The sequence below is a fragment of the Alosa pseudoharengus genome, unplaced genomic scaffold, assembly GCF_046254945.1.
Source record: "Alosa pseudoharengus isolate Yale_2024_CS ecotype anadromous, Long Island Sound unplaced genomic scaffold, YU_APseudo_1.1 YU_APseudo_1.1_scf_4, whole genome shotgun sequence".
NCBI lineage: Eukaryota > Metazoa > Chordata > Actinopteri > Clupeiformes > Clupeidae > Alosa > Alosa pseudoharengus.
In genome coordinates this window covers 28,066,532-28,091,267 of record NW_027468774.1, presented here as the reverse complement: position 1 = coordinate 28,091,267, position 24,736 = coordinate 28,066,532, and the positions used below count along the sequence as shown (strand labels likewise).

The window sequence follows — 24,736 nt, the reverse complement described above, 5'->3', positions numbered from 1 at the left end:
GTCTAGTTGTATTCCATAAATAGGCTATAGGCCTATTGTTTTTATAGACGTTAGTGGCAAGCGCTATCAAGAGCTTCCATGTGCTACGCATGTTTGTCAACATCGCAAAAACTACAATTTTCAAAGTTGGTGGAAAAGTTAAGGCTAAGGAAAACCCATTCATTTCTGAAGCTGATCGTATTGAAAGTATTTCCTATATCGTAGCCTATTAGCACGCTCGCAACAACAACAAAAATGAAACTGGAGAGTGGATGTCTCCGCGAAGCTAAGCATTTCTCCATTGTCAACGTGAACTACCGGTATGTTCAAGCGTTCAAGTGACATGTGGTTTAATCCATGGGTTAAAGGATAATTCCGGTGTGATTCTGACCTAAAGTGTGTTGAACCATGATACCGAGTGTGAATGTATGTCTCATAGCTCACCTCGGCTTGTCCCCTGCAATCAGAAATCTGGCGCTAGTTAGCCAATGCTACCAACAGTGTTTCGTTGTGGTGCCTCGGGCATTGGCCTAGCCATGCAAATAAATCACTGTTTTACACCATTTACAAGGCTCAAAGTAGCTCCATACTTCATTGGTAGACACTTCCGAGGGCCTTGAAATTTAAAATGAGACATGGAGAACTTTGAAAAAGCACTGGTAGTTTATTTACAAGAAGATTTATACAGACAGTACCTTAAGGAATTTTACCGTTCGACGCCATCTTGAATTTAGTCATGATAAGTCGAGCGACGAGTACGAACGAACAGGTATGATAAGGGATCAGATTCCAAAAATAATTCAGTGGAAATGCATGGATTCAGTTGCTTCTAGTAGCCCCAACTGGAATCCATGCATTTCCACGGAATTATTTTTGGAATCTGAAAATTGTTTGGAAGTCGCAGTCAAGTCTATATTTGCAGTAATTTAGGGGAGTAAATGTGAGGGGAAGAATTTGGGCGAGCCAGATAGCAAGTCCAATATGTTTAAAATTAACACTAAAATTAATTAATAATCGTGATCTCAATATTTATCAAAATAATCGTGATTATCATTTTGGCCATAATCGTGCAGCCCTATGAAGAAATCTGTACCTTCCGATGGGTGTGCTGAACTTACAAAGCTTGGAACACTTTTGCTTTTGGCATGTCTCAGTGGATGTATGACTGGCAAGATTTCTGGATGAATCTGTAGCTTTTTTCTGAAAGAATATTTCAGTCTGCACCCGTGTTAAGCTTAAAGGGATACCAGGCAAGCCTGATGCTTTTTGAAGCTCCCCCTACATATGTGAGCCCTCACTCGGTCTGAAGCTCTTTTTCTTTGCATCTTCCGTCAAGGGTTTCGCTGCTTATTCGCCGGCTCTACACACGTTTGCAACAATCGCTAGCATTTCGTTAGCCTGCCTCTGTGCTGGGGATGCAGGATGTAAACTGATCCTGCTTCTCGCGATGTCTGAGATTTTGTGAGACTGAAGGTCGTCGAGTAGGATACACCGAACTTGCAAGTGGGATATTCTTCCTACAGGCAGTAGGGGCGGGCAAGAGAGCCTTCATTCGCCCCGTAATGAGTCATTTAACCATATACCGACTTACGAAGATGATTAATTAACACGAAAGCATTGCCTGGTGTCCCTTTAAAGCTCACATCCTTTCCATTTATTTTCAGCTTTTCAGTCCAATTGGCTTTCTTGCATTGACTTTCCGTTGTGACTGTTTCGATTTTTCTTAGTTCTTCAGTTCAATAGTTCCTATTTCTTCCTCTGTACCACATGTAGTCTCCTTGTTCCGCTGCTTTGATTTTTAGTTAATCTGCACTTTTTCGCGAAGTGGTTCTTCTCATTACACACGTTACATGTCTGCAGTCTTTCGCTTTGTTGTTAAGATCGGTCACGCAGGCATAAATGTTCTCTGCCGGGCCCTGAGCTCTCGTGAAGAACAGATGATGGATATGTGGTAGGATAGTCTTTTTCTTTAGTTCAGACAACTTGTCAACTTCATCTGAGTAAACTCGAATGTGTTGTATACTTTTACCACCTCTTCTCCTGCGATGTGCAGAAACGTGGCACACTGAACCTCCTCCCGATTTTTCGGCAAACCCGCTGGCAATCAGAAACGACTTGAATTTCTGCTCCCATATCTTCCAATTTTCTGCAGGGTTGCCTTCTTGTCGTATTTTGTCTTCTGACACCATGTAATGTATGGACTACACGGACCACATGTGGCTAGCCTGACGAGCCAGACCCACATTAAAATGTAGGGTCTGGGCACTCACCGTTGGCAGTGCTCAGTCCGAGGGGTGGGATAATTAACCTGACTCTCGCCAGATGAATTTCGTTCCGCCTAGCTCCACTCATCCATCTGGGACCAATCCATTGGAGTGTTGCTTCAGAAGGCTGGGCCTAATCAAAAAATGCTTGCATATGATTGAATAAGCCACCTGTCCGTCATCTATTGACGTGCTACTTTAACCACTCACATCGAAGCCAACCCGTGACGCTGATAACCATGGAGGTATTATCAGTCTCACAGTCGCTTCTACGCTATGTCACATCTATGAAACTCCCGCCCTGCGTCCTGATTGGCTCTACCATACAATCTCGTGCTGAAATCACTCTGAATGGAAGAGGTCCCAGATGGATGTGAGTGAAGCTAGGCGGAGCTAAGCGGAACGAAATTCATCTGGCGAGATTCAGGTTATGGGATAATTGGTTGTCTTTCAAATTCCCTCTGCGCTATGAGTCCCATCCATTTTCCCACCAGCGGAGCTAGTTGGCTAGTTCAAACTTTTGCCAACTTAAAGGAGAATTCCGGTGTGATATTGACCTAAAGTGTATTGAAACATGATACCGAGAGTGAACGTATGTCTCATAGCCCATCTCGGCTTGTCCCCTGCACTCCAAAATCTGGCGCTAGTTAGCCGATGCTACCAACAGCTTTTTCAATTGTGGTGCTTCGGCATCAGGCTAGCCATGCAAATAAATCACTGTTTTACACCATTTACGAGGCTCAATGTATCTCCACACTTCATTGGTAGACTTCCGAGGGCCCTGACATTTAAAACGAGACATTGAGAACTTTGAAAAAGCACTGGTAGTTTACTTACAAGACGATTTATACAGACAGTATCTTCACGAAGTTTAGCGTTTGCAGTAGGACTGGGATAAACGATTATTTTTTAAACGATTAATCTAGCGATTATTTTTTCGATGCATCGATTAATCTAACGATTAATTTTTTCAGTCCAATTCGATTATCGATTATCTCGCTATTAATAGTAGAGCGGCTACAGGAAAAATCGTGCAAATTATGATACAAGCATGGAATTCGGCAGGTATGTGCTCAAGACCAATACAATCAAATCTACCTGATTGGCCACTTGAAATGGCGGCCATTTTCCAAGATGGCCGCCAAAAAAGACCCCAGAAATTGATTTATTGCTCAGAATTGACCAAAGATATTATGATACAAGCATGAAATTAGGCATGTATGTGCCCAAGACCAATACAATAAAATCTGCCTGATTTGCCATTTTTAATGGCGGCCATTTTCCAAAATGGCCACCATGAAAAACTCTAAAAATTGATTTGTTGTACAGAATTGACAAAGAAAATTATGATACAGCCATGCAATTTGGCAGGTATGTGCTTAAGACCAACACAATACATTCTAACTGATTTTCCAGTTTAAATGACGGCCATTTTCTAATATGGCCGCCAAAAAATACCATAGAAATGGATTTGTTGCACATAATTGATCAAGCAAGTTTTTACAATATGGCCGCCAAAAGACTGAATTTAGCCCAGAAGTGAGCAAGAAAATGATGATACAAGTATGTAATTTTGTGTGTTTGTGCTAAAGTATAGTAAATATAAATATAATCAAATCCACCTCATTTGCAACTTGAAAATGTAATATGGCAGCCATTTTTTAAGATGGCCACCAAATAAGACACTAGAACTACATTAATTGAAATTAATTTAGCAGATGTGGCCCAAATCAATGTTAACATTCACTACATTTCTGTTTCCTTCTATGATGGAAGTCATTGGAAATTCAATCAAGCAAAAATCAAGCAAAAAGGCACATAACTGAGATTCAGTGTTTCACAAATGAACTATGTACAAAGACTACAAACCCTGGAAGGCCTAAATTAATCTCAGAAATCTCACTGAGGGACAATAGAAGAGAGCGTATGCAACAGCATCAGGACTGACAGAGCCGTGCACCAACTTGCCTATCTTTGTGCTAAAGAGCAATATAATCAAATCCACCTCATTTGCAACTTGAAAATGTGTTTCACAAATGAACTATGTACGAAGACTACAAACCCTGGAAGGGCTAAATTAATCTTAGAAATCTCATTGAGGGACAATAGAAAAGAGCGTATGCAACAGCATCAGGACTGACAGTCTTGCACAATCAAGTTTGATAGGCAATGCATTAAGAGAGTGGAACAAGGGGATATTTTTTGCTAATGTTGTATATAGCCATCTTTATCTGTCTTTGCAGGATTCATATCGGGAGACTTTAATTGTTCTTTTGTGTCCTGCTGACACAGACAGCACTTTGACCAGTCGTTCAAACGTTCGTTGACCATTGTTAATCTAAAAAATCAGATTGAGGTATGATCTTTTGATCACCTTTTGAATCCATGCATGGAACAGTTATTTAAATTTCAATTCGTTTTGGGCTGATTGGCAAATTGTGATTCAGAATTTAGTGTAGGTATTTTAACAGAAAGACGCACGTGTATAAAAATGCTATTTGTTTTTCAACAATGTAAGCCTGTTTTAACAAAGCTGTGCAAACACATACAGCAGGTGGAGAAGAAGAAAACGCCTTTGATGAGTGGTGTGGCAGTATATCAATATCAATTGCTGATTATTCTGACCATGTCACAAGTAAGATGTAATATTTCTTTACCCACCGTCACCTTGAGCATGGAAAAGGGCAATGTTGCTACAGTTAGTCAAACCAAACTTTTTTTTGACGTTGCGGTCAGTCAGGCCTTCAGAGTGGTTACACAGAACACTTATATGCTAGTGCAGTGTTTCCCAAACTTTTTTTCTGGGGACCCACTTTTTAAAAATGACAGACCATCGCGACCCATTTCACTTCAAATCTACCCTGCAACCACCAATATTGTTTTAGGCCACAGGTTCTCCAACTTTTCTATGCCTTCCCCAACCATACATTGCTATCTAGATAGATCCTGCTTTGAATACGGTTGTGTTGCATTTTGAGCACCATCAGCGTGAAAAGTTGGAAATGACTACTGAAAAGATTGGGGAAATTCTCGGATGTTGCGCAGTCGTCATTCGTCAGCATAGTAAGCTGTTCCTGTATTTCAAAAAAAAAATGTTGTACGTTGCGTTGCAGACAAATGGGTCCATAACACTGTGGACGTCAATTCCGATGTAAACAGCAAATAACTCAAGTCGTTATATTGTATTGTTGTATTATATTATATTGTATAGTCGTTATATCAGAACAAGAGGCATTTGCGCAATAGCTGGAAGAATGCGCCTTTACTTTGGAGTTAGCGAGGTAGAAAACGAGAGGAATAGTGTTTAAAATGTCCATTTAAATTGTAGCCTAATATAATACACTGTTGTGCATTTTAAATCAGAAATAAGAATGTGAGGAGGTTGCTAACTTTAAAGATTGCATCTACAATCGAAACTGTATGCAAATTAAATGGCCTTATGTCCGGTCTATGGTTGTCTGCTTTAGTTGACAGCATGGTCACTAGATTTTAATCGGTAAAGTTGAGGAGCTGGTATCTGTTAATGTTCGTGCAAATAGGCGGATTCATGTCCCCTTGTAGTTTGCAACTGCGAGGTACATGGCAGGCGCCCCACAGAACGGTTTCATTTTGAGAGGTAGATCCATGCTCTGGCACCCCATCTGCGATGCGTTTGTCCCCCAGTTTCATGCGCCAGTTTCATGAGCTTTTATGACAAAACCGTGACTGTGGTAGTTAACAAACTACATCCTAAACTGTTAGCTTTCCTGGTATCAAATGACAAATGGTATCAGTTAGGCCTATAACACAACATACATTGTGCTGGCGACCCAAAAAAAATCTCCTGCGACCCACCCGTGGGTCGCGACCCAGACTTTGGGAAACACTGTGCTAGTGTGCCTCATATATAATATTCCTGTCTGTTCTTACTGCCCTACTTTGTAGCCTACTCTCCTACTACAAATTACACTGTATATGCAGTTTTACATTTGAGTATATGTACTGTATATCACTCTCGATATCCTTACAATATTTAGACCAAAACTATCTGAATTAAACCAGCCACAGAGGTTATTCGGAATTAATTTTAGTCACTTACAGCGACATTGGACCACTGCTGATTGATTCACCCTGGTCGCCTTGTTCTCTAACTCTGGGGTAATTGTGGGGACAGTCGCAGAGAGCACAAATTATAGTGAGCGGCACATTATTACCATATTATTACCGTTAGTACCATTAGCATGTTATTAGTGTTTTTAAACGCCCATATCGAGAAAATCATAAATTACCGTTGTTAGCATACTATTACCACAATGGTATCTATCGCCTCACGCACCACCCTCCATTGACATCAAGAATTGTCATTATTAGCATGTTATCACCATGTTATCAGTGTGTTATAAGGGGCTTATTTGTCGTTAATAACTGTTAATTACACGTCAATGTCACGTCCAGAGCGAAAAAAGCAAATTCATGACAAAGCTTCCTCAACGACCTTGGCTACGCATCTTTTGTTTAACAGCAACATCGAGAAAACCATGAATTGCCATTATTAGCATATTAGTGTCATTATATTATTAGCTCTTTTTTGGCAGCCATCTTGGAAAATGGCCACCATTTCAAGTGGCCAATCAGGTAGATTTCATTGTATTGCTCTTGAGCACATACATGTTGAGTTTCGTGCTTGTATCATAATTTGCTAGGTCAATTCTATGCAATAAATCAATTTCTGGAGTCTTTTTTGGCAGCCATCTTGGAAAATGGCCGTCATTTCAAGTGGCCAATCAGGTAGATTTGATTGTATTGGTCATAAGCACATACCTACCAAGTTTCATGCTTGTATCATAATTTGCACGATTCTTGCCAAATTGGCCTTGTTGCCGCTCTACTATAATTGACTAAGGGACCGTTCGTTATTTATAAACGGGGTCACCGGAGGGATTTTGAGTGCTTCAATCAAAAGTTGCATGACCCTCCCCTGCCTGTAAGAAAATTTTCAACGACCCTCCATCAGTTTTTCCAAAAATGACATGACCCTCCCCGACCAATCGTCAATACTAGCGCTATGGAGCGCTATGAAAACACATCGACTTATGCAATTCTTCTAAACTCACCCTCTGCTTTCTGATCTTACACATCACACTTCACCAAGATGGTGGCCAATTCTGTAGATTTACTCACTAACATTGTTGTGGAAACACAATAAGCATGGAAACTAAATGCACACTTCCTGCAACTGCATTAGCCTACTTGAAATAATTTACTCCTCTAGTAAGTATTCACATGAAATAAAACAATAAAACATTGAGACCATTCAACAAAGCACACTGGGTAATAACAAATTCAACACATGAACTTGTTGCTATGGACTCGTCTCTAGGCTTCCTCAGTCATTGTAAAGCTGCCGAAGCTGAACATTATCCAAAACTCAATTTCTCAGACGAGCGTCAATTTGGGAGCTTGCTACACTCCTTCCTTCTCAAATGACTTGAAAAGACCGTTTGCACAATTTCACAAATAATCACAGGGACCGAAAAATACCTAACAAGCCAATTTTTTCCGGGTTTAGGCCTATAATTGTAACTTTTCCCCGCTGTCTTGCCGTTTTAATATTTTCCCGTAGAATATCCCATATTACTGTAATACTCTCATAACATTAGTCCTGCATTCTGGCCTGTCTCTGTGTTGTCCTGTTGTTACCCCTTGCCCTTCCAGAGAAACAGATGTATTCAAATCATCGTTTTGCTTGCTTGAATGCGAACTCAGAGTGATGTTAACCTACAGTAGGCCTATTTAAGTTAACGACGTGGTTGTTGTGAGAGCACGATTCATTGGCGCTTGCAGTGTTCGGCCGTAGGCTATGTCTACGTGCGCACCTGCCAGGCTAAGAGCCAAAGAAATCCCCCTATATATTCACTCCAAGTTGGCCTACCATAACTTACCAACTCTAGCCTACACTGTAGACCATAAACTGGCTATTTATATGACCAATGTATGTATTCTGTATTCTGCTTTATGAAGCAGAATTACGCACTGCTACTTGGAACGTAACACATTTTTGTTGGCAGGAGAGAGAATGACAGCGATTAGCAAATTGCACTTGTTGCTGGTTAGCAATAAATAGGGCCTACTATATATTTTTTGCAAACAACAAAAACAGAAAGGATGGAGACAGCAAAGCTAGAGATGGGCAGGAACAAGGTCAATTGGTAGAAATGCTTGTCAAAACGTTAGGAGCTGGATGTGTGGATGAATGAAGCACAAATATGCTTTATAAGCATGCACACTGTTTAAAGTTAGGCTAGGCTACACGGTAAACTACAAGTAAACCAAAGTTAGCTTTTTTAGGGCTGGATAAAGTTGACCAAATGGATATAGGCTGTTAGGCGTGAATAAAGTAGCCTAGGCTACTTTGTTGCTCCAACCCTTCCAACGTTAATGGGGACGGATGTTGACATTTTCCGTATTTTGCGTGAGAAACCCGGGAAATCTCCCTTATTTTCATTGTTCAATATTGACAGAGCTATGGAACGAAAGAGAACGTTATATGGCGACAGAAATCAACAATCAAACAAGCCACTTTGATTTTTTGCTGTTTTCATTAATACAAAAGATGGGTGACCCCCCCCCTCCTGGACAAAAAAAGTTAGGTGACCCTCCCCTCAACAAAGAATAAAAAGACATGACCCTCCCCTATTTTCCTCCGGTGACCCCGTTTATAAATAACGAACGGTCCCTAATAGCAACTTATACATGTTGATTTACATATATGAATGAAAAAAAACATGAATTCCTTAACATTGGAATATATGTTTATTGCTCTTAAGATTCCAAAATAAAAGACTATACAAGTGCAAAGTAATGCATTCTTAGTCAGAGGTAGCATTCAGTTCAGTTCAGTAGTGTATAGGTCTAATTGAGTGCCTGTCACTTTAAGACGACGTTCGTGAGGGAATCCTTGCAATTAACATTAACACATTTAAAACGCTGCTGATGTGTGGATGCAATTCATAACGTAGTTAGTTCAAATAACGGTTCGTACTTCTCCTTGGGACAAGCACTTTTGAGTCTTGGAAAACACTTTTCCATTTACATCGGGATTTTGCAAACATTCAGTGTCAGAGTCAATAAAATGAGCCCTGCATGAATAACGAAATTGACAAACAGCTGTAAGCATGCTAAACTCAACATCCAAACAGTATTCTAACGTTAGCTTTGCGATACTGCTTGATTGCATAACTTTGCTAAGGTCTCATCACAACATAATACATTGAGGAGACCAAACTAAGTAGAGTTAACTTTAATGCAGCAGTTTTGAACAAATTTGCACAGCATGGTCACGATGCTAAGCTGATTTAATTACAATTTAGCCCACTGTGTTCTATGCAATGCTTCTATGTGGCAACAACAATCCTTCAACAATCGTGAATACTTTGTTAAATGCACATGCAGAGGAGGGGCAGCGGGCTCTTACAAGAGAGAGTGGCCAGGGCAAGGAAAGGCTGCATGCGTGAAAAGCACAGCTCAATGATTTTGTGGCCTCCAGTCACAGATTAGTCAACTTATGGGAAACACTGAAGGTGTAAAATTAAAAATATTTAGCGGCACACATTATGCTTAAGGAATCGACGCGCATATTTTGCGTCGACGTATTTTTTGAGTCGACGTCATCGATTACGTCGACGCGTTGTTGCAGCCATCTTGAATTTAGTCACGATAAGTCGAGCGACGAGTAAGAATGAACAGGTATGATAAGGGATCAGATTCCAAAAATAATTCAGTGCATGGATTCCAGTTTCTTCCAGTAGCAGCAACTGGAATCCATGCATTTCCACTGAATTATTTTTGGAATCGGGTATTGAATACCCGAAGTAAACAAAGCTATCATCAATGCATAGTCTATCAGCAGCTCAAAGCTTTTGTGTATCAATGAAGATGTGCAGGAGTCTATTTCCCTCAACTAACCTTACACATGACATGTACTCTTGTGTCTGTCCCTGACAGGTACAAGACCACAGTGACCGTTCAGCGCTCCTGGTGGGTGGTGGCTGCATGCTGGCTCACAGCTGCTACAGTTGGCTTCACTCCCTTCATGGGCTGGAACAACCTATCCAGCAAGTCTCAGAACATGACTCACTGCCAGTTCCTGAGCATCATGTCTTTGTCCTACATGGTCTACATCTACTTTTATACCTGCTTCCTCATGTTGGTCATGACTACACTCTATGGTTGTATTTTCACCATCATCCACCGCCAGCTGAGAAAAAACAGCACTGGAGTGTCCAGCTCCTACTACTACAAGGAGCGTAACCTGACCAGGTCCCTTGTTCTGGTCCTTGTGTTGTTTGCCGTCTGTTGGCTCCCTATCCATTTAATGGACATGGCTGATTTTCATGGGTTGGCAGTTCCCATTGAGGCATTCTATGTGGGATTCCTACTATCTCAGGCAAACTCAGCCATTAACCCAGTCATATATGCCTTCAAGATCAAGCGTGTACGGGCTTCCTTGAAGGCAATATGGAGGAGGGTCTTTCTGTGTAAAGAGGAAGTGGAGGCACCAAGGAGCAGCCAGATTGATCAGCCAGACATCAGGACTTGATAACAGAAGCAACCCCAAGGATACTACATGTGACAAGGAGGGGGAAACTGCTGAATCAATAGAGCAAGGGTAATCATCAATTCAACCCTCTGGTCTGGGGCCACAGTCTGGCACTTTCATGACTGGGTATTTAAAGAAAAATAAACTTTAATAACTGACTATCGCAAGAAGATAAAACACATATTGTATCGTATTGCATCACTTAATGGAAAACACCAATCATTCAGAATGGTGCATGTTGAATTTTGACAAATATTGCTTTTATTTTGTGTAACACACTCACACATGTACACACATACACAGGCATACACACAACACGCACACATAAATACACACAAGCACACATTTACACATACACATACACATACTCACCCTACCTTCCTGCATCGCCAACGATAGATTTACTGTCTTGCAACTTGGTATGAAGGGTTTTTTTTGCAGCAGCCAGTTTGACATGAAATAGAAGAGCAGGAACAGGTGTTACTAATTATGTTAATAAAGTGTTAATAAAGTGCAGCAGAATAATAGTGCATTCCAGGCAACCTGTAACTTGTGTTTTCACAACCTTCTACCCGTGAAAGTGCCCTGGAATGGCAGTCAAACCCGTAACTCACTACCCGGCCGTGAACTCGTACTAGATCGTTGTACTCCGAGTTTTTTGACGTCACACACACATAAACAAGGCCGCAGAAGGGTTTGTCGTGACTTTGCCTGGAACGCTACCAAGTCATGAGTCATGACTTGAAGTTGTAACCTACAGGCTAAAAATTGTGTCTGGAACGCAGCATCAGAACCTTTATTAATTTTCATTAGTAACAGCTGGGCCTGGGACATTTCATGTAAAAAATGGCTTCTGTGAAAAAAAGGTCCATTAAAGGTCCCCTGTGTAACATTTTCAGTTGTTTGTTAACAAAATCAACATTTCCCATTCATAAATGTGGCCCCATTCATGTTTAATTACCACCACCACCAAATTGAAGCATTCCTATTGGCATAGAAATCCTCATTTACATTTATATATGAGTATAGTTCTATGTCAAATCAGCCTAGGAAATCGCCACGTTTCATTTTCTGTTGGTGTTATTACACTTTCTAACTAAGACAAGTTTCAAATAGGAAAATTACCGGAAACCTCACTTTTAAACATGATGCTAGCAGGCGAGAAGCTAATGGTCTAATCAGATTAAATGATCTATGCTAGACTGGAGCTAATATCGCCAGACTCAGAGAACGGCTGGATGAACTGGAGAAAAGTACAAATGAATTGTTTAACTCAAGGGGAGGTGGAAAATGAGTGTAATTCCCCAAATGGTGGAATATCCCTTTAAGAATAAAATGTTGTCCCATTCCTACTGTATTCCATGCTGTAGTCACTAATGCACCCCCACACCGTCATAGATGTTGGGTTTCGAACTGAGCACTAAAACAAGTTTGATAGGCTGGATAGGCTCTCCTCTTTAGCCCAGATGAGTCTATGATTTCCAAAATGAATTGCAAATTTTGATTGGTCTAACCACAGGACCTTTTTCCACATTACCTCAGTCCATTTTAAACAAGCTCAGGTCCTGATAAAATAATGGTATTTCTGTATTCTGTCTAAATATAATTTTGGCTGTTGCAAGGTAAAGTTTAGACTAGCATTTCTGAATTGAATATCAAACTGTTCTCTCAGACAATGGTTATCAGGTTTTCCTGTCATCACCAGTGACATGACAAGAACGGTTTTGTGCAGAAATACATTTGAAAACACCGGTTGATAGTCATAATTTGTGTTTTAAAGTGGAACTATAAAGTAGCAGAAATAGGGTGACCACCAACCAGACTGAAAAGGAGGACAGGTTGTGTCCAAGGGTGTTTTCACACTTGGTCCCTTTCAGCCTTCTACACAAACTCAGATCGATGACTAGTGCATATGTGAACACTCCAATCGAACTCGGGAGGTAGTTTCAGCATGGTTCCCTTTGAAGTCTGCGGTGCGGTATGCCTAATCTGTGCATTCTGAAAACAAAGTGCCTTGGGTTCACTTTCATTTTTTTCTTTGTAGCCTTTTTTATCCTCTTTGGCTTGCCATTGCCAAGATAATTATTATATGTATAAGACATATCATTAAGCTCATAATAGGCTACAGACATTTGTAATTTGGCTACAGCCAAACAAGTAGGATAATGAATTTCTTTTCACCCAAGCTATTGGTCTCTGATAGAGTAGAAAAATCAGCGAACTTTGGATTACATTGCTCACCATTTTTCATGATCTGCATCTATTAACTGTCAAACTCTTCTTGCATGTGGCAAACATGCGAGAGAGACTGTTCAGCAAAGTTAACAGGCTGCTGCTCACTTGTCATTTTGGATGCTAAAGGTTGTTGGACATAGTAACAATAACCAGTTGGGACGGGCCTACTCTAAATTAGAAAGTGTGATTGGCTGGCGTGTTGACAGACAGTTCAAGAGGATCTTTACAATAACTTGAGATCAGAATTCATCCTGAAAATATATTATATCAGAAAAAACACGGGTTATGATCATTATTTGAACCTGATAATGAATGATAATGAAAATACATAACTAACTCAAGAGCAACTACATAGCCCATAATTCAAAGCAGTGAGGTCTGAGACCCACAGAAAAAGTATAGTGTGAACAGGAATAAAACTGAGTCCCCATCAGTGTACCAGAAAGAGATCGGATTATATGTGAAAACAGCCTAAAAGTGAGGACAAACTGGCCAAAATGAGGACACCCCCCAGTTTCTGCTCATAGGCCTTTTCCTATTCCTATTGCTGAATTCCTATTGCCTCATGGAATTATAAGGAGAACCCTTCAAGCTCCAAGGTTCCCAATATTTTTACTCCCTGTATCACTACTACACACTTTGAATGATCACCAAGATCTGCTTGGGTCTCAATTATCTCTAATTGCAGTGATACATTTAATAGAACAGTGTTTTGCAATGTCCTGTTATAAATGTTGATATACTTTTGTTATGGTTTTCAAACATGGTTCTTCAATATAATCCCACATTATATAAAGAGACCAAAACTGGACGTGAGCTTTGGTGTGACCAAATTAAACTTAGTCTGCTGTTGCAGACTTGTCTTAAGGCGGTGGACACAAGTTTGTACAGACACACAATCTTGGTGATGTAAGAACATTTATTAACTGTTAACTGTTAACTGAGGATATTTGTCATCATTCGCATAAACTGCAGACTGTGTGCAGAATGTAAAGTTTGTTTGTCTAAGTCTTGACATCTTGGAGGTGTAAGAACCTGTAGGTATGGACTGTCATCATTTGTATAGTGTGCAGAATGTATTTGCCTAAGTAGTGTCTTGAAAAGTGAGAGAATAAGCAGGAATTAATCGAACAATGGTCTGTGGATGTGATGGATGCATTTTGATTGGGTGAGAACTGGGAGGCTTGTGTCTGGTGTTTTTGTCTTTGCGACTGTAGCGAAGGGAGAGAGCACTCACCCCACCGAGCCTTGAACCTGAGTCTCCAGGGTTCCAAACCTGCAGCTTGACTGCAACACAAGAGCCAGGCCCGTTGGTATGGCAGTCAGAGTGCATAATCAACCGTAGTGACCATTCCGTCACAGTGACCCTGAGGATTAGTGCAGCTTTAGAGTATGTACTGTACATGCAGAAGCTGAGCTGTCCTGCCAACTCCCACGTCTGTTTTCCAGCAGAGTGGTCAAACCAGTTTGGCAGAACCAAATACTTACGCCAACACCTCAGGGTGAAACAATTGTGAAACTTTAGCTCTCAAATGACAAGACACAAAATCAAAATAAAGCGAAGATCAGCATAAGAAAGAAGCCACACGAAAACAACATTTAATGTGAATCAAACAAGAGACAGATTATAATATCAACTCAAGTGACTCAGCTGAAGTTCCTTGGGAGCAGAGTTAATAAATGGGATCTAATGGAAAGCGAACAGAAAGTCCGGTGAGATTACACTAAAAACTTTGATCCATGGTTTGAAGTCTATTATGTACAATTCCTGTTGACAGCATTCAAGCAGCCTACTTTCTATTGTTATAGTTACATTCATTCATCTTCACAGATAGATTCAAGTCTTTTAAAAATATAAATAAATATCTATAAATATACTGTAATAATTTAGAATAATATAAATATCTAATTATATTAGGTATCCACACTCACTAACACAAAACATTAAAAAATGATAACTTTCAGGGAGATGAAAATAAAATAAAGTAATATGAAATAAAATAGAGATATAATACAAACCTTGTCAGCAAAAATATTGTACACTTACAGTATGTACCAAATTTCATCTAACATTACTGATATGAAATTAGGATAACTGGTTAGAGTAATGCTTGCTTGTAAGGTGTTACTGTAACCATGATTGTATTATTATTATTTTTTTCAAACAAACCCACATGAGAAGGTTTCTGTCGTGTTAAAGTTGGTGACATAGCTACAGTAAATAAACAGTAAGATGAGAGAAGACCAGCATGGTAAATCAGCAAATTATGACAAAGTCTTCTACAATGAACCAAGTGTATGGTTACAGATTTTTCAAATGAGAAGTGAATGGCACCACCATGTGGATATTTTTTAAATTGCTACTTTATTAATAATATTTAACATTATACACACAAAAAGAGATAAGATCATAGTCGGCATTACATTTCACAATACATAATGAAACATGATTTGGACTTTTATATTTTTCAGAAAAGACCTTGAACAGACATTGGGTCACTACATCTCAGACACCTTTGTCTACATTTACACACTGAGGCAATTCTGTGATACAGCAGACAAATGGTGCCTGCAGAGGGAAACAGAGGTGGACACAATGACAGACATTAAGGACAGGGCAGACCAAATTGATGCCAAGTTTGAAGATGTCAAAAAATCTAAAGAAAAGGCCAAAGCTTTCAAGAAGTATCTGTGGAGGGGCCTGACTGCAATGACTGCTGACAGCAAACGTCAGGAGCTGGAGAAGGAGCTGGGGGCTGTTCTGAAGGACACCCTGGAAGGACTTGAGAAGCTGCAGCGCTTCCTGGAAGCTGTGGAGAAGCTGGCTGTCACGTCACTCTTCGTGTTTACAGATGGCCGCTACCTGCCCAAAGGGGTAAACGCTGCGGATGTCCGTTCGGTTATCTTTGCCGCAAGGATGGCTGCTCCTCTTCTTGTCCATTTCAAGAGGGACGCTTCTTTCTTCCTCCCCAGCCTGAATAATGTGGACGTGCTGGCCTTACAGCTGGAGAAATACATACACATCTCACAGCAACTCTGTGAACGGATCAGGGAAAGGTTAAAATTGACTTAAACCAAGAATGCCTCTTGCAGCAAAGATCTAACTTCTATCGATGTTATATAATATATAACTTGTGTGTATATAGTAATAATTAGTATCTAAACTTTAGATATATTTTCCATCCCTCAGATTGAAGAACAAATTCTACACAGGAGATGGCAATAGGTTGGGACTAATAATTATCTCACATACTATTTTACTGTACATTGTTATTGTATATGTTGCAAAACTCCAATGCCTACTGAAATGTTTTTCAGGAAAAGTAATGATGAATTTCACCTTCCTGTGGACACGAGTGAGGTGTCTATCCAAATGATGCTTAATCATGTGGACCAGTTAAACTACATCAGGCAAGTGTCCAGGATTTTCTGCTGCATGTTTCCCCCCTTACTATGGTTGTTCATTTTCAACATGATGCTTAATCAAGATTTTCAAATGAAGCAAGCAGCACATGATAGCAGGCCCTCTGCACCAACCCCTGGAGAGATCACTAGGGTGGGGGGTTAGGGACTTTATGTCCCCTTGAATGACAATTATATTTGTCACTAATCTACTTTTTGTCAGGAGAAACCAGGACATCAGGCTGACATTCCTCTTCCACGAAGCTGCTCTGACCTTCATTGGCCTGTTCTGTCAACGCCATGACAGGATGCGCCAGTTCCTCTGTGACCTGACTGCCAGCGCAGACCAGCTGGATAGGATGAAGCTGGGGGCCAGCATCTCCAGTGTGGCGGGCAGCTCAGTGGGGGTGGCAGGTGGAGCCCTGTCCATAGCAGGCCTGGCTCTGGCCCCAATGACCGCCGGCGTGTCCCTCATCCTCACCATGACCGGCGTCGGCCTCGGGGTGGCCAGCGGCGTCAACAGCCTGGCCACCGGCATCACTGGGATGGTCGTCAACAGCAAGCACAGCAAACAGGCAAACGGCATCTTTCAGAGTTTCATGGAGGACGTGCAGAGCATTCTGGACTGCGTGGAGCACGTGGCCAGTCACACAGGGCCTATCGTAGAGCCAGGGAAGGCAGAAGTGTTGTTGGGGACTGGCCGGGTCGTGGCTAAAGTGTTCGGGTTGGGGAAGGGCATCGATGCCCTGGTGGACGGTGCCTCTGCCTTGAAGGTGATTGGCAGCAAGCAGGTGGCCACAGGCGCCACCAAGGTGGGTCTGAAGGAGGTCAAATCAACCAAGAACTTCCAAAACCTAGCGGCGGACGCATCCGATCTTGGACAGCTGGCCAAAGGCACCCCGCTGGCCCTGTCCAGCTCAGCTCGCTCCGGGTTCATGGCGCTCAACTCGCTCTTCATCGGCCTGGACATCTTCTTCATCTACAAAGACGGCACTAGTCTGGCCAGGGGGAGTAGGAGCAAAGTGGCCCAGCTCATCCGCTCCAGGACAGCTCTGTGGCGCTCAGAGCTGGACTCCTGGGAGAACATGCACGACTCCCTGTGCAGAGGGATCTGGAGGTTCAGGAGGAGCTGGAGGATCCTGGAGACACCATTTTACCCCAAACAACTGAGCTGAAGATAGGAAGAGAGAAGAGAGAGATGACTGAGGGATGGGGACATATGAGAAACTGAATATCTAAAGGTTTTCTATTTATAATCATCATATTATTAGCTCACATTCCCTCTTCATGTCACATACCAGAGGAGCTAGCAGTAGCAGCTGTTGCCACCAGAGGGGGCAGTCCTCCTCTAGAAGGGGCCACACCTCTCACTGGACACAATGATCAGCTATAATTCACCTGTGGCACATTCCTGAGCAGTCACATGCAACTCACAGGCACATGTTTGCATGTTTATGCTCTGGTGAGATTTCAGTAGTTTATGGACTCTTTTGCTTACTACTTACGTAATATCCGAGTGCAGATGTTGATTGATGCATTAAGGATAGTGTGTTATTTACCCTCCCCTGAACTGAATGCCAGTAACAAATAATAATGTTTAATGTTTGTTTGTTTAAACTCTATTAAATGCACACAGTCTTAAAAACATCATAAACCATTTCAAATATACAGGTAACACTGTATATTTGAAACACAGCCCTGTTCTTGATGTCTCTCATGGTCTCTCTAGAATAGATGTATAATTTTTCTTTCTTCTCAATGAAGTTCTTAATGGTGTGAATGATGGATAATGGATTTAGGGAGACAGAATGAACACTGGACCAGATCCTGGCTAAACAATTGCAGAAAGGACAAGGTGAAATGACTTTCCATTCTATATGATGGAAAACCGTTTTTCATTTCATGCCAGCAACATGTTTCAAAAAAAGTTGGGACAGGGAATGTTTACCACTGTGCTGCTTCTTGTGTGTGTGTGTGTGTTATGGGGGGGGGGGGGGTAGGTTATGTAGTCTCTGTGTGTGTGTGTGTGTGTGTGTGTGTGTGTATGTATAAGTTTGTGTGTGTGTGTTTGTGTGTGTGCGTGAGTATAAGTTTGTGTGTGTGTGTGTGTGTGTGCGTGTGTGTTTGTTTGTGTGCACATGCGTGTGTCCTACCTGAAGAAGTTTTCAGCAAGCTCCATATTGGCCATGTACTCTTTCCCTCCCACCTTTATGAAATGAAGGGCCACGAAGCGAGGTTTGTACGTGTGGACCGCCTGAACAAAACCAAACACAAACACACACACAACACAGTAGTCAGTATGCAGCATGCCAACACACACACTCACACACACAGTTAATATGCAGTATGCCAACACACACACACACACACACACACACACAACAAAGTAGTCAGTATGCAGTATGCCAACACACACACAAAAACACACACACACAGTTAAAGCAACACCAAAGAGTTTTTTGTACCTTAAAATAATGTTTCCAAAATCGTTACAGTGGTTCATCAACTTGTAACAGGGTGAACTGCACTTCTGCATTCGCTTTGCGGCCCTCTATCGGCTATAACCGCACTATGTAAGTTTGCCAGATCGGGTAGCGGATCTGTAGTTCGATGGAATGAGACATAAGAAACTACAAATTTGACTTGCATCTGATGTCGCAATACATCGTACTTTCATAAATCGTGCAACATATTCTACCTTGTCTGTGGACATCGTTATTTGCTAAGCCGGTGCTGGATAAACAAATAGCGTGCGTGCGACAGAGGGAAAGTTCTTTGGTGTTGCTTTAATATGCAGTATGCCAACACACACACACTTAATATGCAGTAGACTATTTGGCGCAGTGTTTGGCTACAGCTCAGGCAGGCACCAGTGCACTCCACGTTGGCTGCTGAAGAGCAGACCAGCCATGTGTGGCGGCTGCAAGTGTAAAAAATAAACTCCACACAAAAAAGGCGCTCTTGTTGATGTAAAATATTTGACAGCTGGCTTCGGGGTCTGTTTGTGTTTGCAGACAGATGGCTTATTCGTGGCTCGAAAAAAGAAAGGTGAGGTCACCACGTCATCTGGGTGCGTGAGGGCTTTTTTTAGCCGCTGGCTAGCTGATGTTAACCATTTAAAATTATAGCCATTGTGATACAATTATAAAATGATAGCTATTGTGTTCATGTGAAGTTTAAAACAGACAGTAGGCTTATTGATGAAAGACTTAATTTAGTGACACAAAATCAGAAGTGTTTATTTTTTGTTAAAAAGATACAAAAGTTATTTTGTATCCAATGAAAAAAAGGGGTTGGAAGGAGGTTTTTTGAAGAGCTGATTTGTTGAAATAAAAGTGTTTTAAATATGCATTGATAAACCCCTGAAAAATGTATTTTTATTTAATGAAAAAATCCCCTCATGACTTTGAAACAGCTTTCTACTCCCTCTGCCTCATTTTGCATGTGAGGAGCTAACTATCTACACCATATTGCCAAACGTATTGGCTTACCTGCCTTGACTCGCATATGAACTTAAGTCACATCCCATTCTTAATCCATGGAGTTTAATATGACGTCGGTCTACCCTTTGCAGCTATAACAGCTTCAACTCTTCTGGGAAGGCTTTCCACAAGGCTTAGGAGTGTGTTTATGGGAATTTTTGACCATTCTTCCAGAAGTGCATTCATGAGGTCACACAGTGATGTTGGACGAAGCCTGGCTCTCAGTCTCTGCTCTAATTCGTCCCAAAGGTGTTCTATCGTGGTTGAGGTAAGGACTCTGTGCAGGCCAGTTAAGTTCATCCACACCAAACTTTGTCCGCAATGTCTTTACGGACCTTGCTTTGTGCACTGGTGCACAGTCATGTTGGAACAGGAAGGAGCCATCCCCGAGCTGGGCTTGGCCCCTTTGCTCCAGTGAAAATAATTCTGAATGCTTCAGCATACCAAGAGATTTTGGACTTTGTGGGAACAGTTTGGGGATGGCCCCTGCCCAAATAAATGGTACATACACTTAGCCATAGTGTTTACTGCTTATTTCCCTCGTGACATGTCTTGTATCTCCTAATATTCAGCCAAACACCCCCCTTTTAAAATGGCGTCCAACGTGTGTTCACTTCCCCTTATATTCACAAACAAGCCAATATGGGCCACATTACGGATGGCCACTAGTTGTGTTGTCCATATATGGTCTGGGGGTTTAACTGGCCATGTCCTGCTGGGAGGATCATCCTGTCCACACGTGTGACATCATTGGCGGATAATTATGTGCAGAACTTGTGAATAACGTATGCTGAAGCGCACTCTCCAAACCCCGACCTCCAGGTTGGTCCCTCCAAGGCTAATTTAATGGCTACAAAGTGTGCCTGTGTAAGGTCTAAGGATGTAGGAATCAGTCTCAGTCTACATTCATCCTTCCTCACGTACCCCCACATTCACTCCCCTAATTATATACATCCATCCACCTATATACCCACATTCACCTACATTTATCCATCCACACCTACACCCACATTCACCCCCACATAAATGTATCCATGTGCATTCTCAAACAAATTCTACAAATAACCCTAACGTAAATGAAAACAAGAATGAAAAGAAATGAAAGAAAACCTACAAAGGGTATGCATATTTGTTAACTGAGTATTGAGTCTTGATTTCTCATGAGGATGGTTTAAGATGGCTCCTCATCTTAACATTAGTAAAGGGCCCATTTTTTGTCATATACATCTTCTTTATTGTTAATTCTATAAGTTATTTTTTCCATATTTCTCATTTCCTCTATACTTTCCAACCACTTATCAGTACTAAGTGGTTCTACTTTTTTCCAATTCCTTGTTATTTGTTTAAGGGCTGTTATTCTAAAGACCCAAAAGAGGTAGAGGTGTCCCTTTTCCAGTCCTTCGGGTCTTATGCCCAGAATAGCATTGTGTTGTTGTATTGACACGTCTTTACTTAGTTTTTCTCGCATAAGATGTTGAACCGCTTGCCAATATTTATTAAGTTTATTACAAGAGTAAAATATATGTGTATAATCAGCGTTGTTTGCACCGCATTCCCTCCAGCAGCTAGTGTTGGTTTGCGCGTATTTAGCTGTTATTGATGGTGTTAAAAAGTATCTAATATTTATCTTCCAGGCATATTCCTGCCAGTAGGGGGATCTAGTATAAATATTAGTATCTTTCAGGCACTGTTTCCATTCCTCTTCACTAATGGTTTTGTTTAATTCCTGCTCCCACTTGTCCTTAATGTGATCTAGCTTTTCAGCCCCACATTCCTGTAGAATATTATATATTTGTCCAGTTAAGCGTTGAGTATTCTCGCTCTGGCATTTTTGTAAATCATTAAGGCTTTTTAGCTGGGCTTTTTCATTCAGATAATTCCTGAGCTGCAGATATCGGTAGAATTGATTGTTTTGGAGCTGATATGCCCTTGCTATATTTTCAAATGAATCTACTCCAGTGTCACAGAGCATTTGGCAATTTGCATAATGAGGCCTTTATTTCTCCAGCTCTTAAAGGTGTTATCGAGTGTATTTGGGGTGAAGTCTGGGTCGCTCTGTATTTCTCTTAGACAAGTCAAATCTCCTTTGTTAATTTTTATGCTCTTACATATTATTCTCCAAGTTTTGACAGTATTGTTTATTACGAAATTATTTGTTTTCATCTGCTTTGTAGTGAAGAGTTTATTTAAGTTACCAACCAGCATTGGGCTGTATTTTGGGCACCAGCGCATGGCGTAAAGTTCGTTTTTCACCCGCGCAAAGTTGAATTCGGTATTTTGCACGTTTATTTTTTAAAGATTGCGCCCAGGGGTGTGGCAATTAACAACCTAGGGAGGGGCCTAGCGCGTTGTCTAAAAATCGCTATCATACACCACCTAAACCTGGTCAGAAGTCAATGGCAAGTTGTTCATATATGCTATTTTAAGAGCGCATGTCAACAGTCATATTGGCAGGTGCACGCACCATCCTTCTATCATTCATGAACATTACAAATTGCATGATTACAATGGGAAACATAATTAAAATAAAGATATTACGAAATACTGTACATCTCATCATGAGTAGTTATTCACCATCATTTGCAAATTGGTAATGACGGTTAAAAGTGATTAGGGGAGAGGCGAGAGACACGTATGGAGCACAGCTGAAGACGCACTGTCACGAGATATAAGCAACTCCTCTGCAGGATAAATGTTGTTTTATTCAGTCATTTGAGCAACATTAGGGTAAGTGTTGCTTTTTCCAGCCTATGTTTTCGGTGGTTCGGTGTCAGTCAATAGTAAAAGGAACTGCATATAACTGTCTTGTCGTTGACTGACTCCTTGGTGAAGTTTTCACGTTGCCAATGAGTTCAAATAATAGACGAGTGCAAATGCGTGAAGGCTATGCTAGGTTTTAGTAAAGCATGGTTTAAGAATGACTATTCCATACGCTCGCAAGCAGCCTCCTTCAAATGCGCCGTTGAATGCCAAAATACCGATGCATTTATTTGACATATCGCGCATTCATTGGTTTAAATGATGTTACGCCCCAAACACACCCATATGACTGATTAAAAAACCTAGGAACACCTTGTTGCACCATGCGCTCCACGTTTGATAACAAACCCCTCCCAATGTGAACTGGACATCCTACTAAATTTGAATAGACTTTTGACGAGTGACGATGCACTTTAGAATGTCATGATAGGGCCCATTATCTCAATGTTTTTCCATTTTGGGCACAAACCTTTATTCAACATAATTAAAATTAATCTGACCTGTGCTGCATAATAGTAGTTAATTAAATTTGGTAGTGCAAACCCCCCTTCCCTTCTCCTCTGTTGCAAAAATTTAAGTTTAACTCTTGTTTTTTTTCCGTCCATAAGAATTTTCTCAACAAACTCTCCCAGTATTTGAAACTTATGTGAGGTATATAAAGTGGTATATTTTGAAATAGAAATAAGAATCGTGGTAAAATATAAATTTTTATTGCACTGATCTTTTCCATTAACGTAAAGGGCAAACTTCTCCACCTATGTAGGTCTTGTTTAACAGACTTTTCCAGTGTTCCAAAGTTGCATTGGTAAAGCTGTTCTAGGTTATTCGGTACAATCACTCCCAGGTACCTTATGCTATTTTGGTCCCATTTGAAATTATATTTATTAGGGCCCGAGCACCGAAGGGCGCAAGGCCCTATTGTTTTTGTAAGGATTATTATTATTATAGAGTATTATTATTGTTATTCTACTTTTTTGCTTTCCTGTTTTTGAGGTGGTTAACATGGTCGAAAACTCTTGAAATTTGGCACACACGTCAGGAGTCACACATCGCAGTTAGGTACAAGAGCTTGACCCCGGGCATGGCCCAGGGACTCGCTAGCGCCCCCTTAGGTGACTGATCCCGTTGTTGGTAAATATTTTGAGGTGGTTAACATAATCGAAAAGTCTTGAAATTTGGCACACACATCAGGTGTCACACAAAGCAGCTAGGTAAAAAAGCTTGGCCCCGGGTATGGCCCAGAGACTCGCTAGCGCCCCCTTACGCCCCCTTAGATGACTGATCCCATAGTGGGCATATACTTTCAGCTACACACACCAAATTTGGTTGGTGTCTGTATCTACCCAAGATGAACGACTTTCGTATGTACAATCCATTAGCCACGCCCAACAGGAAGTGAGGTATTTGGGATTTTGTGCAGACTAATATGTGATGAAATATGTGATGAATCATGATGCCAAAAGAGGTGCTTCCCATCGCTGAAAACACATGAAATTTGGCACACACATCAAGAGGTACCGTGAATACACAGGGGAAAAGCCTTGGCACCGGGCGTTGCCCAGGAACTCCATAGCGCCCCCTTATGTCACTGTGACTTGTGGTTGGCATATAGTTTTAGATACACACACCAAATTTGGTGGGTGTATGTAACTCCCAAAAACAATCAACTTTTGTATTAACATGCCATTAGCCACGCCCACAGGAAGTGAGGTAATTGAGATTTTGTGCGTTGTGCACATGATCAATTTTAACGTACTCCTCCTAGACGGTTGATCCGATTCATGTCAAAGTTGGTATAGATGACGCTGAGATGTTCCTGATTATAAATTGTGAAGCTTTTTTTTGATATGTTGTAATTTGACGAAATGGCGAAATTATTAATTTGAATACCCTTCCACATAAACAATAAATGTGTCATAATTCACCATGCATGGCTTGAAATGTTTTACATTTCACAGGTCTTTGAATACCATGGGAGTGATGATATTCACATGCCCATAATGCATATTTTGCATAGCCCCACCAACTGGCAACAG

At 41.1% G+C, this 24,736-nt stretch overlaps 1 protein-coding gene across 1 annotated transcript; it reads left to right on the top strand.

Moving 5' to 3' along the window:
* Window positions 1–14,554: 14,554 nt before the first annotated feature.
* Window positions 14,555–18,161, top strand: LOC143102251 (uncharacterized). The gene is made up of 5 exons (XM_076265736.1): window positions 14,555–14,769; window positions 15,529–16,113; window positions 16,247–16,282; window positions 16,375–16,467; window positions 16,682–18,161. The coding sequence occupies exons 1-5, from the start codon at window positions 14,747–14,749 to the stop codon at window positions 17,631–17,633; spliced, it is 1,689 nt and encodes a 562-aa protein (XP_076121851.1). The 5' UTR covers window positions 14,555–14,746; the 3' UTR covers window positions 17,634–18,161.
* The last annotated feature ends 6,575 nt before the right edge of the window (window positions 18,162–24,736 follow it).

Excerpts from the sequence above, each read along its gene's own strand:
- LOC143102251 (XM_076265736.1), top strand. The coding sequence starts at position 14,747 with ATGGAAAGCGAACAGAAAGTCCG. Across the intron at positions 16,114-16,246 it reads TGTGAACGGATCAGGGAAAG|ATTGAAGAACAAATTCTACA; the intron begins GTTAAAATTGAC and ends TCCATCCCTCAG. Across the intron at positions 16,468-16,681 it reads GACCAGTTAAACTACATCAG|GAGAAACCAGGACATCAGGC; the intron begins GCAAGTGTCCAG and ends ACTTTTTGTCAG.